The sequence below is a fragment of the Pollicipes pollicipes genome, unplaced genomic scaffold, assembly GCF_011947565.3.
Source record: "Pollicipes pollicipes isolate AB1234 unplaced genomic scaffold, Ppol_2.1 Scaffold_4881;HRSCAF=5763_pilon_pilon_pilon, whole genome shotgun sequence".
Lineage (NCBI taxonomy): Eukaryota > Metazoa > Arthropoda > Thecostraca > Pollicipedomorpha > Pollicipedidae > Pollicipes > Pollicipes pollicipes.
In genome coordinates this window covers 15,107,601-15,123,599 of record NW_023596576.1, presented here as the reverse complement: position 1 = coordinate 15,123,599, position 15,999 = coordinate 15,107,601, and the positions used below count along the sequence as shown (strand labels likewise).

The 15,999-nt window shown below is 47.5% G+C and overlaps 2 protein-coding genes across 7 annotated transcripts; both read left to right on the top strand.

Annotated features, from left to right (window-relative positions):
• The first annotated feature begins 244 nt into the window (after window positions 1-244).
• LOC119101627 (cuticle protein CP14.6) lies at window positions 245-3,568 on the top strand. The gene is made up of 3 exons (XM_037225027.1): window positions 245-265; window positions 950-1,050; window positions 3,028-3,568. The coding sequence occupies exons 1-3, from the start codon at window positions 257-259 to the stop codon at window positions 3,245-3,247; spliced, it is 330 nt and encodes a 109-aa protein (XP_037080922.1). The 5' UTR covers window positions 245-256; the 3' UTR covers window positions 3,248-3,568.
• A 3,771-nt stretch (window positions 3,569-7,339) lies between these two features.
• LOC119101820 (nucleolar protein 12) lies at window positions 7,340-14,690 on the top strand. 6 transcript variants are annotated; one of them, XM_037225244.1, is made up of 5 exons: window positions 7,340-7,401; window positions 10,093-10,184; window positions 10,396-10,501; window positions 13,346-13,510; window positions 14,076-14,690. In XM_037225244.1, exons 2-5 carry the CDS (start codon window positions 10,105-10,107, stop codon window positions 14,358-14,360), a joined length of 636 nt encoding a protein of 211 aa, XP_037081139.1. In that variant the 5' UTR covers window positions 7,340-7,401; window positions 10,093-10,104; the 3' UTR covers window positions 14,361-14,690. The 6 variants fall into 6 exon arrangements, with proteins under 6 accessions (XP_037081139.1, XP_037081138.1, XP_037081141.1 ...); XM_037225243.1 differs by having other exon boundaries at window positions 7,345-7,407; XM_037225246.1 differs by having other exon boundaries at window positions 7,365-7,423.
• Window positions 14,691-15,999: the final 1,309 nt, after the last annotated feature.

The window sequence follows — 15,999 nt, the reverse complement described above, 5'->3', positions numbered from 1 at the left end:
CCAGTGACAGTTTTCGCGGAACAACCAACTCACTCTCCTGATACCGCCTTCTCAGCCGAATGCCCCATTAAAAGTGGCCGGCTTTAAACCGCCACAATCACGCGGAGAACCACCACGGCCACCTGCACCATCTCATCCAGCCCTGCGCCCGCCCCCACCGACTCAACAGGGCGACGACGCACCGCAGGTGCACCGCGACCGTTATAAGGGCCTGGCGCCGGGAGCAGGGCACCAGTGCGCCCTCCCGATCAACACCATGAAGGCGGTAGGTTGTGGCGACGACGGTGGTGGTGCTGGACGACGAGTGGCTGGACGTGTGACCGCCGTCTGCACCAAGCATGTGGTCCGGCGCCGGCGCGCGGCGCTGCCACGGTCGTCGTCGTGGATCCTGTCATGTCATGGGTGTTAAGGGGTCAGGTGTCATGGGTCTCCTCCGACGGCGTGTGGGCTAGTCTGGACTCGCAGCGGGTCACCGTAGTAGGCGAGACTGACCTCGCCTGATCCTTCGAAACAGTAGCGTGTGGCCGCAGGCGTCAGCCAATCCCTGCATTTTTCACAGCCCGGGTCTCATGCAGTCTTCAGCTTGTTCATGGACACTTAACGTCCCTGGCCCGCGCTTACAAGTCCCATTGTCCCGCTTTGAAGTGTCTGTGATGCTTCAGGGTCGTTGTGGATAATATTGCATGGAAGCCCAGTTCGTCAGCGGGGTAACAACGTGCCGGTCGCGCGATGACAGAGCATGCTAAATTGGTCCTTTCTCCGGGGAGCATTTTCAATGCATGGCGTTTGAAATCTTTAGAGCGCCCGGTTGCGATGATTGTTCCATTTCCTTTACAAAAATGCTTTCGCACTTAGGAGAGTTGAAAACGTTGCAAGTGAACGTGTGAAAATAAACGCGAACCTGAACGACACAATACGCACAAAAGTGTGCATGTGTTCTTTTCCCCAGGTTATCATTCTCTTCGTTGTTGCGGTAGCGACGGCGAACCGCGATGCCAGGATTCGTAACTACCAATACGGCATTGAGGAAGACGGATCTTACGAAGCCAAGTAAGGACGTGCGCCACTGCTTCCGCTAATCAAGCAGACTTAGCGTTTAGCCATCGGTGTTGTGCGCGCGCATCTTTTCTCCAATAGTTTGGCAATCTGTCATCAGAAATCGCTGCTGGATATGCCAGCAAAACGAATTAATTTCAAACCGCTTTTCGGAGCTCAGTTCTTGCACAGCAAGTCAACCGCCTACCTCATCCTTTACTATGGGTTCATTGTCCTCCTTTCACATTCACAGCACGTGACCAACCCGAAACACCAGGTCAAGTACATGAGCTAATTCAGTTTTTGTTCTACGTCTCACTACACGATTAATTCAGTGAAAGAAAATATGCGACGACTTCGAGTTACGACCCGTGTTTAGCCCTTGAGTTTCTGGCCACAAAAGCGTGGCTTCTGTACCGCCATGTCACTTGATGTTCGATACGCATGTAACGCAAATCACGGTCGACAAAATATGTCATGGTGATGGTAAAAGTGTACCAAATATGTTATCAGATATTGTTTATTCTGTGCAGCAAGGTTTGCCATACAGAACCAACACGTTTACAGACACTGCCTACAGGACAGTGCGATTCATCAGACATTGCTTCTACACAGCAATGCTTCAAAGTTACGTTAACGGTTGCGCATAATAAAAGTTTTACGGACAAGGCATCCGGGCGACATCACTCCTTTTCAACAAATCCGCGAACGCCAAAACTCCAACCCGACATTGCACAGCCAGGCAGAATTTCTGCAGCGAAGGCTTATGCGATTAATTTCATCAGGATTCTGGCACAGGGCTAGAAGCAAGCATCAAATATGATGAAACAAGCTCACTTATAACTATTGGTATGCTTTTTTAAGAAGAAAAGGCTGCTTCAGACAGTACAACTCTCTGTTTAGTAAATACGCTGCCCAATGCGTTATGGTTTTATTACGTCATAGTACGTTGCCCAACCTTGGTTAAGATACAGTTGACAGCCGTTACATTTGGAAATGGTGCTCACGCCGGGTGCTCATGTGCTCACGTCGCGTGATGCCCACGCCAGAACGCCAGATATGAGCACTTCAACAATTATATTTGTCTCGGCCTTTATCACCACACGGCTATGGAATAGCAGGAAATGAATAGCGTTTTTATGGCTTCATGAAGACCGAGGTGACTTTCAAATACTCTCCCCGAAATACTCTCCCCATTTAGGCGTGTAGCTCAGAAACTAGAGGCTCAAATCTTATCAAGGGCAGGATTGTGAGCAGTGCGTAAAGGTCTTCGAGGTGGCTATTTCAGTTCAAAAGCCCATGTGAATATAGGACACTCCATTCATCTTGTGCGACACAGCATCACTACGCGACAGTGCTGTTACTTAACCGTCAAAATGTATGCGCGTTTTGAGCACAGAAACGTGATGAAAATGGGCACAAAAGTTTGCCTGGTAACTTAGGAAAAAGTTGAACCAGATGGGGTGAGATGAGGTTATTTTGGTTCTGTGCGATGATTCTAGATGAGACTAAGATGAAAGCTTCATCGGGAATAGTGCTACGCCACACAAGGGCTTTGTCTGTGAGTAGGGAGTTTTGTCAGTAAGACGCGTGCCGCGTGGTCGTTTTGTCGGCAGCAGCTTTGATGCGTGACAACAACGTCACGCGGACATTTCGTCGGTGGCAGCAGTGTCGGCAACAGTTGTGTTGGTCCTTGGCAGCATTGTCTAAAAGTTTTGACAGTGGAATTTTTATCGAAGTGAAGCCATTTGGAGGTTTTCTGCGTCGTGAAAATTGTGTACGTGAAAGGAATGGTTTGGGACTCAGCATTTCGTAAGTCACTACACTTTAGGTTCAGCGAACGTCGCTTTCCGCGTACTACGCTGTGATATGGCACATGGCTATTGCACACGTGTTTTAAGTCACGTATTGGGAGCGACGTATTAAGTATTAAGTCACGTATTAAGTCACATCTAAAATGCTGCTATATATAAATACATGTCGACATTCCAGATTCGAGACCACCAACGGGATCTCTTCTAACGAGGACGGCATCTCGTACCCGGGCAGCGAGCCGGGGACGGGCAACTACGTGAGGACTGGCTCCTATTCATACGAGTGGGAGGGCGTCACCTACACCGTCACGTGGATGGCCGACGAGAACGGCTTCCACCCGGAGGGCGACCACCTGCCCGATTTCAGCCACACCCGCGAGCACATCCGTCGAGTGTAATCAACCATTCACAGGGCGCACTAATTTCTCACTACTTCCGGTGACTTCATGTCCAAACGGGTTGGTTGAACCAACTGTGTTTGTATTTGTCATGATCAGTATGTTTACGTCTAGTCTTAGTTTACGTCCACGTCCTAAACAACTACGTACTCTACCAAGTGTGTGGTTGCATAAACATCCGATCGTAACAGCACGGATAATGTCCACCGTCCCTGTCCGTTGTCACTGTCCCACGACTTGCGAGTCGAATGTGTTCTCGTTTTGTTCTGTACATCCTGTAAGCTGATGATGTTCACCAGCGCTTTTGGAATAAACTGTTTACATAGTCCGTTGTTTTGAAAGCAACTATAATAAATGTGAGATATATCAGATGGCCTATGCTTATGCAATTTGTGAGCGATAGCTTTTGCGCGGGTGGCGAATTTGGCCTGGCAATCTGACCGGCCGGTCATGCACGACTGGGCATTTCACACTTCGCTTGCATGACAGTTCTTAGGCTATTTCTGGATGGCAATGGTTCAGTATCCTACCATCACTGAAAGGTCTTTTACTAACTTTTGTTGGTAAATGCATCATACATCCAGTTTTACTCCTCGGGAGTGTGGCTTTCTATCAGATTACGATGATTCAGTCAAAGTACAAAAAATAAAGCACACGGTCAATAAACACGCAATCAATAAGGCACGCAATCATTGTGAGTGGAGTTGTGTTAATTTGAATGAGCGTGTTGATGTACAGTACGGTGCTGGGTGGTTTGCTAAGATTAGCTAGGATGTAGTTCAGAACTGGCACATTCATGGCGGGTAGTCAGAGTCCTGGCCGAAGATATTCGCTAAGTTACGTCAGGCCGAGGCCTTTCACATGGAGTTACGCTGCTTTACTCCAAACACCTCAGCAAACAGATATGAACACAAGCCTTATTCTGCTGGTGGGGCTTTTGGTTGAACGTAAAGGCACTAACATCCAAAAGCAACAGGGCTTCCTCATAAAAAGCAGCTTTTGTCAGTTTCCCACCCTTGGGGCATATTAGAAAAAAGCAATCTGGTGAGAACTCAGAACCATTTACATCATATAGTAGCACTGGGTGACACCGCTAAAGCACCATCAGGTCATGATGAGGACGTGTATTTCAATTATTTGGAGTCCAAATCACACTGTCGACGCTTTGTAACAGCGTTACACTTCTTCCTTGGCAGCTGCAGTTGCCACAAACCGCATCATCATAACGACGGCAGAATCTGCTGAGGGTTGTTGTCAGCTGTTGCAGGTAGTATCAACGATCAAATCAGACGCATATAATTTAACGGTAAATAAAAGGTACAAACAGGTGGCATATTTCGTTTATGGAACGCATCTACCAATAAAACGTCAGGTAAAATAACATACATGACGGAATCACCCTCGATCATAACCGTTACCCAAACTTTTTTGCTTTCACCCTACAAAGCAGCTGGGCCTTAGAGGTCTTCTCATGTCTCATGTCATGAAACTCACAAGACAAATGAATCAAATCGAACTGCTTCAGCTGGATATGCTTCTGTGAAATCATGATTCTGAACCTTAAAGCGTCAAACTAGGTCATTGGCATCGACATTTACTTCGACACGTGTAACCTGTGATATGTCAAATGAGGTCAACAGGGTGAAGGGGATTATTGCATTGACTCGTCCTGTTATGCAAAACACTAAATGAACAATGCTAATGTTGAGAACAGAGTTAGAAACGTCTTCCAAATTGTAAGATATGTGCCAGTAACAGGCCCGTAGCGGTTTGTACCAGCTTTGAATCGTATGATCTGCAAACTGAAGAACATTGTCATCAAGTTCAAAGTTTGACCTAGATTGACCTTGGAAGACCTGACGCCTCCAAGGTCACCAAAATTATTTTTGCACTGCGGAATGGTGCGGATGAGAAGAACAGTCTAGAAAACCTCTTTGGAGTTGATTTACTGCGAGAGATAAACGCTGTTTGTCACATCTGAGTAAATTGTCACATCATGACCTTTAGAAAGAACGCATAGACCCGTACTGAACAGAAACTTGAAACTTTATCAGCATGTGTAAAACTGATGTGAGTCACAGTACTCTACATTTCAACACCGTGCTTAACTGTGACTGAGGTGGGTCCCGCCCCCCCCCCCACACCTCGTAGGGCAGCGGTTAATTTATGCACATGCATGACTTCGGTGACCTCGCGCTACGATTTAGGCTGTGAAGTTTTCAGCTATATCACATATAGTACTAAGCAAATAACGGCCTTCATTGTGTTAATGTGTCACGATGACGTATTACCTTTAGCATAGCACACTTTCATGGGAATCGTACGAGTAACTCAATCTCTCATTGTCATCGTTATGGCCTCGATGACCACAATAACCCCATTCATCATAAAAGGAACAAGAGCTGTTTTCGTGAGCTTAGATGGACTCGATCACGCCAGGTCAAATTGAAAAAATGCCATTCTTTTGGGGCTATCGGCGGTACCCGGCTGTGAGGCCTATTAAGTCCTTTCGCACATATACATACATACATACATACATACATATATATATATATATATATATATATATATATATATATATATTACGAATCCCACGCGATGCTGTGCTGCAGCCGGTAGCGTTAAACAAGACATATCAGGTAGGCCTGATCTCAGGCCATCATTGGTTTCAAAAATATCTTGAAGTGCAGTCGTACCGAAACACTAAAGGAAAACAAAAAGAGATTCTCCCGTATTCCCAACATGCTATATCAGACACATGTGACATGGTCAAAGCATGCTCAAGCGTAACGTGGCATATCCAGTCGTGCTGGGGTAAATTCCTGTCACGCTTTGGCTGCTGCTATTATGTACTTTTTTGCATGCTCATTCTATGGTGTGGGACGAAATTCCCTAGGACTGGAAAATTTTCACGTCCTGGCTTCCGAGCTTCTCACGACAACATACCCCGAAGATATCACGTAATTGTATCACTGTCCAGAAAATACGCTTACCCGGCGTCACTTCCAGGTCTAAGTTCATTTTGTCTCGGGTTATGAGATGGCTACGTAAACGACATATGGACGTCCTGGCAACATTTTGTGAGCCGTGTCGCCATGCCTTTTTTCAAGTAATACGTTTGCCCTTCTCGCCTACGCAGGGCTGCAATGACATGGAGGCAGGCCTGTTCATGAATTTGGAATGCTAGCTAGCTGGTAGTGAAAAGATGCAAACCATGACACTTTTGGCACGCTGTCTGGACGTCTGGTTGCTGCAAACCGCCAATTGGCCGCAGATTGCATTGATCATAAGATGCATTCACTTGCATGATTTGCGACAAGTGTTTTTTAATAGAGTCGTGGGCTGTTGAGTGCTGTTTGAATCAACGACAGCGCGTTTTTGGTTACATAGCTGACTGGAAAAAAATGAAGCTCTGAAGGATAGCAGATCTATTACTCTTCCAGAGGGAGAGGGGGAGGGGCATGAGGCCATTCGAGTGCCGCCGTGTCCCCCCCCCCCCACACACCCTCTGGGTCTGCTTCTGGGCAACTGCAGTACGTTATGTGGTGCGAAATGAACGAGAAAGTAGTGGTGATATCTTAAGGTCATAAGTGCGCCTGCATTTCAGGGAATTTTACGGCATTTAATTGACCCGTATTAATTGTTTGCCCATATCTATTTCGGGGTGGGGGTGCGGGGGGGGGGGGGGGCAGAGGAGTGCTGGGATGAAGAGGGATTGAAACCACAATTAGAGGCATGCCCTCCCCTCCCCCCCGAAAGTGTAAAAGAAGCTCCTGGTGACACATCAAGTACGTTAAGCCTGCTGTGAGGGGTCGTTTGCTGTAATAATTCGCTTCACTAGAATGCGTACACATGCCTTCCACAATGTTTGACTTTGAAATTTGTCAGGACAGATGTTCTAAGAGTTTTCAAGAGACGCGTTCCACACGTTCCCTTCGATGTCACCGTCCCTGGCCTTGTCCCTGAGCCCCGTGAACATCAATATTATTCCGGCATCCTGATACCACAATTATGTCATATACGTTGATCAGCTGATGTAGCTACGCAAGCTATGTATCATAGCGCACCTGTGACAGTACCGTGGACCAAGTACGCATGTCGCGCGTGTCGCGCTTAACTACTGAGGGGATGGGATACGTTTGACAATTACCACAGTACGGGTCGGTAACCCCCAACGTGTGTGTTGGTAACGCATTTGCACAGCGCTACAGTAATCGGTTACACACCGGATTGTCTGCGAAAAATCTGCTCACTTCATCAAACGCCTGCGTGACATTGCGCTTGGGTGCGCTGATCCTAGACCGGATAGCCTTGAGCCTCTGGGTCAGATTAGGGTGCGCTGAATTTCCTCTAAGGCGTGCAAGACAGGTCTTTGAGTACTTCTGAATAAATTTCCTGAACAACAGTTCAATTTCCTAAAATGACGTCTCCATGCATTGGAAATGGTTGTGCCTATGCATTGAAATGTGTAGTTCCCTTATTTACGTTGTATGTGGTCTGAATTTTTTGCTTCTATGTTGCTGAGACAACAGCCATTTTTGGTGTCAAATATGTTTTTTTGCTGTTCACACATCAAATCAGTAAGGAGATAATGGGGTTTGTATTACCTTACTGTTACAAGCAGCAGGCAGAAAAGGGGGCATTCATGTCATACATCTCACCTTTTCTTAAGTGGTGTGAACATACTGAACTTAGTATGCAATCCATATACTATTGATGACAACACCTGCACCAGATATTTATTAGTGGTTCTTACAACCTGTATAACTACAAGAAGTTATCACTGCTACCTACCACCCACCCACATTAATTCAAGATTCATATATCTCCAACCAAAACTTTAAACAGCATCTAAGAGATGCTTCTGCAAGACTTGATGGACTGGAAAACCTGAATCCGAAAGAGACCTGCCACCCACCCAGATCAATTCAAGATCCATAGACTTGTGACCAGAACTTAACAGCTGTTGAAAATGCTTCTGAAAGAAGTTTGGAATGTACATATCTTACAAAATTATCCATACATATGGGCCAAATTTGATAAGAGTCAGTTAAGATATGTATGCTTTTGATTGCTTGTGGAATATGTCTGCTCTAGTAACCTTAAGGATATTACAGATGGTCAAATGGTGCCAACATTTGGCTCTCATCCAGGGACAGTTCTCGATCTCTCATGTATTGGGCTGACCACCCACAAAGGTGACCACGTCCAATGGGTGGGCATTCACATTTTGTTGGCAGCAAATTGCTTCTTGTTGTAGATGCTACATTTTTGTGTCATATCCATAATTTGACCATCTTTGAATGTAGTTTGCCTAAAATGAACTTGCAAATCTTGTTCCAGTTTTATCCCTCTTGCCAAGAATTTGATGTACTGATATACAGAGCTGGAACTCTGCATTTATCATTGGAAGGTCAAACCAATGACCATTGTCCATCATTTATCTGATAAACACATCTAAGGAGTTTTTTGTCCACTTTTCTCTGCCTCCACAAGAAAGAAAATCCATTAACTTCTAATGAGCTCAAAGCTCTTACATTGAGGTGATGATCCTGAACATTTCAGGATTTGCTGGTTAACTGGCATTGCAGCTCTTGACAAGCAACATGTTGACAGTACTCAATATTTTGAGCTGTTATCCACCTCATAAGCTCACCTTTTGCAAATGGGCACAAGACAGGTAGCAGATGGATGGTTATATTTTGGTAAAGATTCTGCATAGACATCTCAGAGGTTCCAAAAATTTAATATACTAATTCTGTATCCTGTTTTGGTTCAAAGATGGATTGTTTGCTGGAGAAGATCCAACTGCCATTTAGCCACAGCACCTACCTGTCATAGTGGCACTGCACGTTTTTTAACAGGCACCAAATGCAAATGAGTCATGTAAAGAACACTGACATCTTCACTTTCAAATGTCACCAGAACCAAGGGCAACACAAATTCTGTGTCTTCCACCCTGACAAATCCTAAGTCTGACCAATCGGCGAAGGTAGACCTACCCAAAGCCTTCATTTTGGGCATGGCTGCCTTTATCTTGAGCAGGCACCCCCACTTCTAGGGAGGCACCACGGAGACCTCAAAACCGTTTGATTTTGATTGGCGTCAACCTCAAGAGGGCAGCAAGAGTTGTCCACTGTTTTCTTTTTGCAAGGAACCAAGGACGCCACTACCGGTGGGACAAGAACGCATGACGCGCGTTAGGTCTTTGGGTACCGAGGGCCCCGGGAACCCTTTGGGTCCCGAGGAAACGACGGCGATGGCTGGGTGGAATGATCCTTTCTCAGTTCTAATGATCCTTCTTCAGTTCGCAAGATGTGAGATCATAGTGTGGGTGCATGCCATTTTTTTGTGTTTTATTCATACATTGAAAGCCTGTATCATGCTCAGTTATGTTTTCTGGGTTTTTTGTTTTCCCAATAATTTAAGTGATGATGACAGGATGGCAATAATGTTCAGTTCAAAGATATATGCAATAACGTTCAGATGGCAATAACGTTCAGTTCAAAGAAATACCCCCTTTGATGGCTATTTACAGCCAGTATTAGGTTCTCAGGCCAGGCTGACAACAGACAAGGCATCTTGTACAATGAAAACGAAGTTGACAGTGACAAGTGATGCCATGCTGGTGCTGTGCTGCTGTTGGCATGCTCATTGCATGCATATATATATATATATATATATATATATATATATATATATATATATATATACATGGCTTGATGTGTAAACCAAACCTTAGACCAGGTTGGACAAATATGCTATAGTCTTTGCCATCCTCAGCAATTATTTCTCATGTTTTAGGTTCATCAAGATGCATTTATCAAACAATTTGACCATTTCAGTACTGTGACAACATGGGCAGAAAACAAGGTACTGCAAAAGTCAAGACGAAAGGACCAAAGCTGGAGCTGGTTTTCAATGAAAATGACAGAAGGTCAGTTTTTGTGAATTTATGCTTTCTAGTGATGTCTTCATTGCACACCCTTTTTGGTGTCATTAGGCGCAAATCCCCTAGAAACAAAAGTGCCATAAACATAGTAAGTTTGTGCCAGTGCCTTTAAACGCGCATGCCCTTCCAGTCGTCTCCTCTGGGCTGAATAATGGATCAGACTTGTGTGAGACATTTACGTGTGTTCTGTCCGTAGAAATTATCTCACCGGCTTCAAGAAACGCAAACAGGAGCGACGTGAAACTGCAATGAAGAAGTTTGACACCCGCTTCAAGCAGGAAAAAAATCGCATCAGACAGGAGGTCGGTAGTGCCTAACCCGGGTTCTTTCTTGCTGTCACATAATGACGGCATTTTCCACGACGACTAGAGGCCGCAGACTAGCCGAATTGCGCTTAATGATGATGTAGTTTTCGTTTGAGGTAGTCCGCCCGTCCGAGTTTAAAGGCAGTGTTCCACAATTGTCTGGGGTTTTAAACTGAAATAGCCATATTGAATATCATTGGGGCAGTTTCAGTCCTGGCCTTCTTAAGACCTAGTCCCCTCCAGTTTTTTTTTAGCTACACGCCCGCGAAGATGTGCATGCTATTTCGGGGAGACCATTTCAAGATCACCCAGGCGCCTATAACGCTATGATATTCTTTTATATTTTGCCATCCCATTAGCCATGCGGCGATCAAGGCCAAAAAAATATAGTTGTCGAGTTGGTCATATGTGCTGTTCGTGAGCACGAATTCCATATATAGCGGCCTTCAATTCGCTATCAATCAGTGTTGTGCAAAATATGGTAGCGTAATCAAGCAATGACATATTAAAGAACACATTCACTAAACGGAGATATTGTGCTGTCTAGGGCAGCCTTTACCGTTTAAAAGTATACCAATAGTTTGAAGTGAGCTTATTTCATGACATCTGACGCTTGCTTCAATGTCTTCAAATTTGCAACCTCTGGTCGCATCTTCGTGCAGGTATCAGAGACAACGTGTGCAGTTCATTGCAGGCTGCTGTAAAAATTGGAAGGCATTTGCAGCCAGAATCTCCAATTCAACGCAATCGCACCGAAATAGCACGATGCGAACAAAGCGCATCCTTCCCAGTAGACTGACACGGAGGCATGCATTTTGGGAGAGCAATTGCGCATTGCAAGCGCGCAAAAAAATCACCGAAAAGCTGCACAACTTCGGTCGAAGTCGTGCCCAGACCTGGCCGTTCTATTTTGCAGCGGCGTAAGCCCACCATCGCTTCACTGGGTAAGAACGGGCGGCCGCGTTACCAATTACAGTTACCAATGCGGCACAGCCGCATTGGTAACTGTAATGAGGCTGTGTGAACCATTGCAGTAGTGAACCTCACATGTGTGAGCAGGTACCAGCAAACACAGAATATGTCAAGGAATCTTCATCTGTAGGTTTTTGGCTTTTTTTGTATCTCCATGGTGTCATCAGGATATAAGGTTACAACGGCCGAAAACCACGACGATATGACGGAGTCTAGGCTGTCAAAAGGGTGTGCCGATAGTGTAGCGGTTGACGCGTCTGCGTTAACCGCTACGCATTTGGGGAACCAAAGGTACGGGGTTCGGTTTCCCGCGTTGCCCACCCTTCCTACTAGGGCGAGAGGCAGGGGACGCCATTTAGCCGCAGCGGCTGAATGTGTCATAAAGCTCCAGTGACACGCAGAACGTTTTGACGTACTCTCCGCACTACTTATCTTGTTGCAGAGATTTTCCTCATGTTGTAATATTTTTACGAGGCTTTTGCTTGTGATGTGGACACTGTAAGACACAAATCGGTGGTACTGGGTCTTCGTGTAGGGGGTAGCGGTGGTGTGGAAGCGTCGTTGTTTCACATGTTTGGCCTTCACTTTGGCTGGAAGGCTGCCTTACAAGTTGATAACGTCGTGCTCGTTCTAAGTAAAATCCAAATGTAAAACTTTCTATGGCTATCCAATCTTTTAGGATGTTCGTCAGGAAATAAGCTCAAAAGTCGATGACCCAGAATCCGGCAGTGTGTTGCCCATGGCCGAAAAGAACAGTGTACGACCTGCCCGTCGCGCGTGCTAAATTATTTCCTTCCGCTGATTCACCACTATCGAAGGATTGAATTCGGACAAGTGCTTTTGCGTTCTTATGAGCCAGAGCTTTTACACTCTAACAAACAGGCTCCCATTCTTCTGTATGCCAGGAGGCACTGGTTTAGCAACATTATGAAGCAAGCATTGGTTACATTGACAGTACTCGATGCTTCAGGCCTTGCTTAGGATTACATGCTTATAAAGAAGATGAGCAAGCTTAAGCAAAAAATACGCCCGAAAAACACGGCAAATGAATGCAGATAACGTTCTGAATCTGTGTAGACACTAAAAAATAATGCAACTTCCGAGCTCTCACATCCTCACACCTGGTGCACGGCTCTACGCTGGAGGCTGCACGAAACATAGGCGGCTGAACCGGGAGGTTACGCGACCCATGCCGAGTGTTGCATTATAAGCTGTTTAAAAGCTGTTTACCATGTTCAGCGGGCACCACAAACATCGCTCGAATCTCACGACGTGCTGGGAATTCGGATTTTCACCACCTAATACCCAATACACGGTCCCAGCTGGACGCATTGGGGTTTCTAGTACTGTTCGCACTAGTGTTGACTTACTCTGCGACCTCTACGAACTACAACCTCTAGTCCACACTTCCCAAGGTCGTGCAAACTGCTGGATCATACGGCGGTTATGACCGGCATATTCTTATACTGACTACGTTGACTATATGTTGACAAGTAAATTTCCATACGGTCCCCTGCCATTTTGAAGGTCGATAGCTCTCAAAAAACTCTGACCCCATCATGCGGAAAACCAAGAGCTGAAAACCTTTCTCGCTTTCATAAAGTATTTTGCATTCTGCTCGTTTAAAGTGGACAGCTATCCTTGTATCACATGCATAGCAAACAACTAAGATCGGCTCCGTATAGCCTCTGCGCCGTCATGGAACGGGTGCTGCTCATTCCCAGTCCGGTCGACACCTTCAGGTGGGACGCCGTGACAACCGGACGGCCCGCCGCCCCGCCCCGCCGCCCCACCTCGCCCCTCCATGCCCTCGTCGTGTCCCAGCACTCCCCGCGTGTCCGGCTGACCACGCGCCATTCGGACCCACAGAAGCGCGACAACCGCGTGTCACACGGTCCGACCGTGCTGCCGGACAACATGCTCATCTCGGAGGAGCCGGAGGCGGTGACGCACGAGCTGGACCGGCACACCGTCAGTGTGTCCACCATCCGCCACATCGACCTGAACGCTGGTGGCCTCTTCCCTGGTGGTCAGGTACTACCCGCCTCGCCGCGACGCTGGGTCTTGCTGAGCTGGCTTTGCTCACGGGCAGCGACCGGCACTGGGTCTGCTGAGCTGGCTGTGCTCACGGGCAGAGACCGGCACTGAGTAGAGCTGAGCTGGCTTTGCTCACGGGCAGCGACCGGCACTGGATCTGCTGAGCTGGCTGTGCTCACGGGCGCTGGCTGTAGCCAGCGCCCGCGACGAAAGCGCAACACTGTGATGATGTCTATCTCTGTACGCTCTACCTACCGACCGAACCCCCTTGGCACCGGGGCGGGTCCGGGGGCGTGACCTACTTATCGCACTGGTCCGAGTGGGTCTCCTTGGTCATGCCTGCCATGCGTCTAGGAATGCTGTCCAGACAAAACAGCATCTCGTATCTCGCCCAGAGTGCGTTTTGGTAACAAAACGGACACGCATGGGTGCCGCGGAGCCGCACCCGGCGCCGTCCGTCCCCCGGGGTGAGCTGTTCCCGCGCCCTCGTGCGTCGTTCCATGGCTGCAGCTCGGCTCGAGCTGGACAGCGCGGTGCACCTCTGACGCCACACTGTCCACAGCTGACCGCTGAGCCCGAGGAGGAGGAGGAGCAGGACGAGGAGCAGAAGGAGCAGGAGGACCAGGTGCCCGGGATGGAGCTCAAGGCAAGTGTCGCGGCTCAGCCACCAGAGAAGGCTGTTTCGCAGCGCTCGCGGCAGAAGATCCTCCAGGCCAAGGCCAAGCTGCAGGAGAAGAAGAACAGGAAAAAGAGCCAGTGCCTGCAGAAACATAAGGCTCGGGTGCGCAAGAAGCACATGAAGCTCTCCAACCAGCTGAAACGGCAAAAGCGAAAAGGCACCGCCTAGAGCTGGGTTTGCCAGCACTTGCCCTGAAGGTTTCAGCGAATGGCTTGCGATGTTCGTATGTATTGGGGAGTGTCATCATCCATGCGTTGTTATTGACTCCACCGTTTTTCATTTATAGGATTGTGTTTGGCGGCGTTGATAGCGTGCTGAAATCTGGCGTGCTGTTACGCGGCATAGTGAACCGAGTTAAACACGTGTTGCATTGCAACAGAGCTACATATTTGTGGTGAAAAGAGACGGGCTCCCTGCTGACGTGCCTGGACACGTGTTTAACTCGCACTCATCCGCTACAATCACTGCTGTGAGTACCGTCCAACCAGCATACATGAACGCCAATTGTAAATGTGGTCTGAAGTATGTGTTGGACGCGTGACTGCGCGGATCTCAGCCAACCAGAGCGGAAACATTTCACTAGAGGCGACAAGAAGTGCGTATGTCGGGTTGTCAGCCGTCATGGTTTGCAATAGCCGCAGTTAGTCTGTTTTTTCGGCTTACAGGAACATTAAGATATGCATCAGTTGTTCATCAAGCTCCCCCCAAAAACGAAGAATCATTAGCATTGGTTTGTGCTTGATAAAATATGCCTTTTTAACGACTTCATCACGACTTCATCACCTGTCGGTACTACGTTATTTCGAGAAGCGAACTGGTCCCCGGAAACGTTTTGGGTCAGGAACAGATGGAAGCCTTCCCACGAGGACTATTGATGAGCAGCTGCTTTACCATTTCGCCTGATTTTCAATGGATTGCTAAGTTTTGCGAAATCTACCGAATCCCTTCTCGATGTGGCCCCTGGGATCATTTTTTTTTTGCGTTGTCGTTTCTCCTTTGTTATTCAAGGCCTGCAGCTCTGCCAAAATTCTAGCAGGTACGACATAGCTCCCAGCCCCACCGAGGTTTGCATCGCTCACGTGCTCCAACTGCGTCTTTAGCTTCAACGCAACGATGTCTCGCAACTCGAATTCATCACTACATCTGCAACGTCCTGCCCTGCTGGGGCAGGTCTGAAGCGGCAAGCTTTATATCATGAGTACATTTTGACTCAGACAATTAGACGCTTCATAACACTGACATTGCCGTCAACCGACTCACGGTTTGGGAGGATGAGCTGTGCGTTTGTTTTTGCTTGATATCTTGGGATGCCTGTTCCTTCCCGAACGTCTTTCCACGGTAACTAATAGATATAAAGAGCATGTGCTGCGCCGTTTTGACGAGCCAACCACGCCTGCAGCTGAGTTTACGTATGAGCTGCCTCGGCCTCTACAAAAACTGCACGTTCCGCACTTCCAGACTCCAAGTCTAACACTCAGACCCCCCAGTTCGCCTCCCAGACTTCCAGACTCCGGGCCCACATCCCAGACTTCCAGTCCACCTCCCAGACTTCCAGTCCAAATCCGAGACTCCCAGTTCACCTCCCACACTCCCAGTCCACTTCGCAGACTTCCCGCCCTCGGGTATCTGCTCAGGCAACCACCACTGACACCGTCACAGGTGCTGCAGTGCCTGTGGTAGCTGATCATGATGACGTCGCTCAGCACGACAGCGATCTTCATCAGAAGACCTCGTGGATTGGGTAAGCCCAGCATTCCTCAACCCTATGCAATGAGGAACGGGCTGGGCTGGGTACAGCTTGTGAAAA

Coding starts and splice junctions, on each gene's coding strand:
- LOC119101627 (XM_037225027.1), top strand. Junction 1,051..3,027: donor GACGGATCTTACGAAGCCAA/GTAAGGACGTGC, acceptor TCGACATTCCAG/ATTCGAGACCACCAACGGGA.
- LOC119101820 (XM_037225242.1), top strand. Junction 10,185..10,395: donor TTCAATGAAAATGACAGAAG/GTCAGTTTTTGT, acceptor TTCTGTCCGTAG/AAATTATCTCACCGGCTTCA. Junction 13,511..14,075: donor GCCTCTTCCCTGGTGGTCAG/GTACTACCCGCC, acceptor CACTGTCCACAG/CTGACCGCTGAGCCCGAGGA.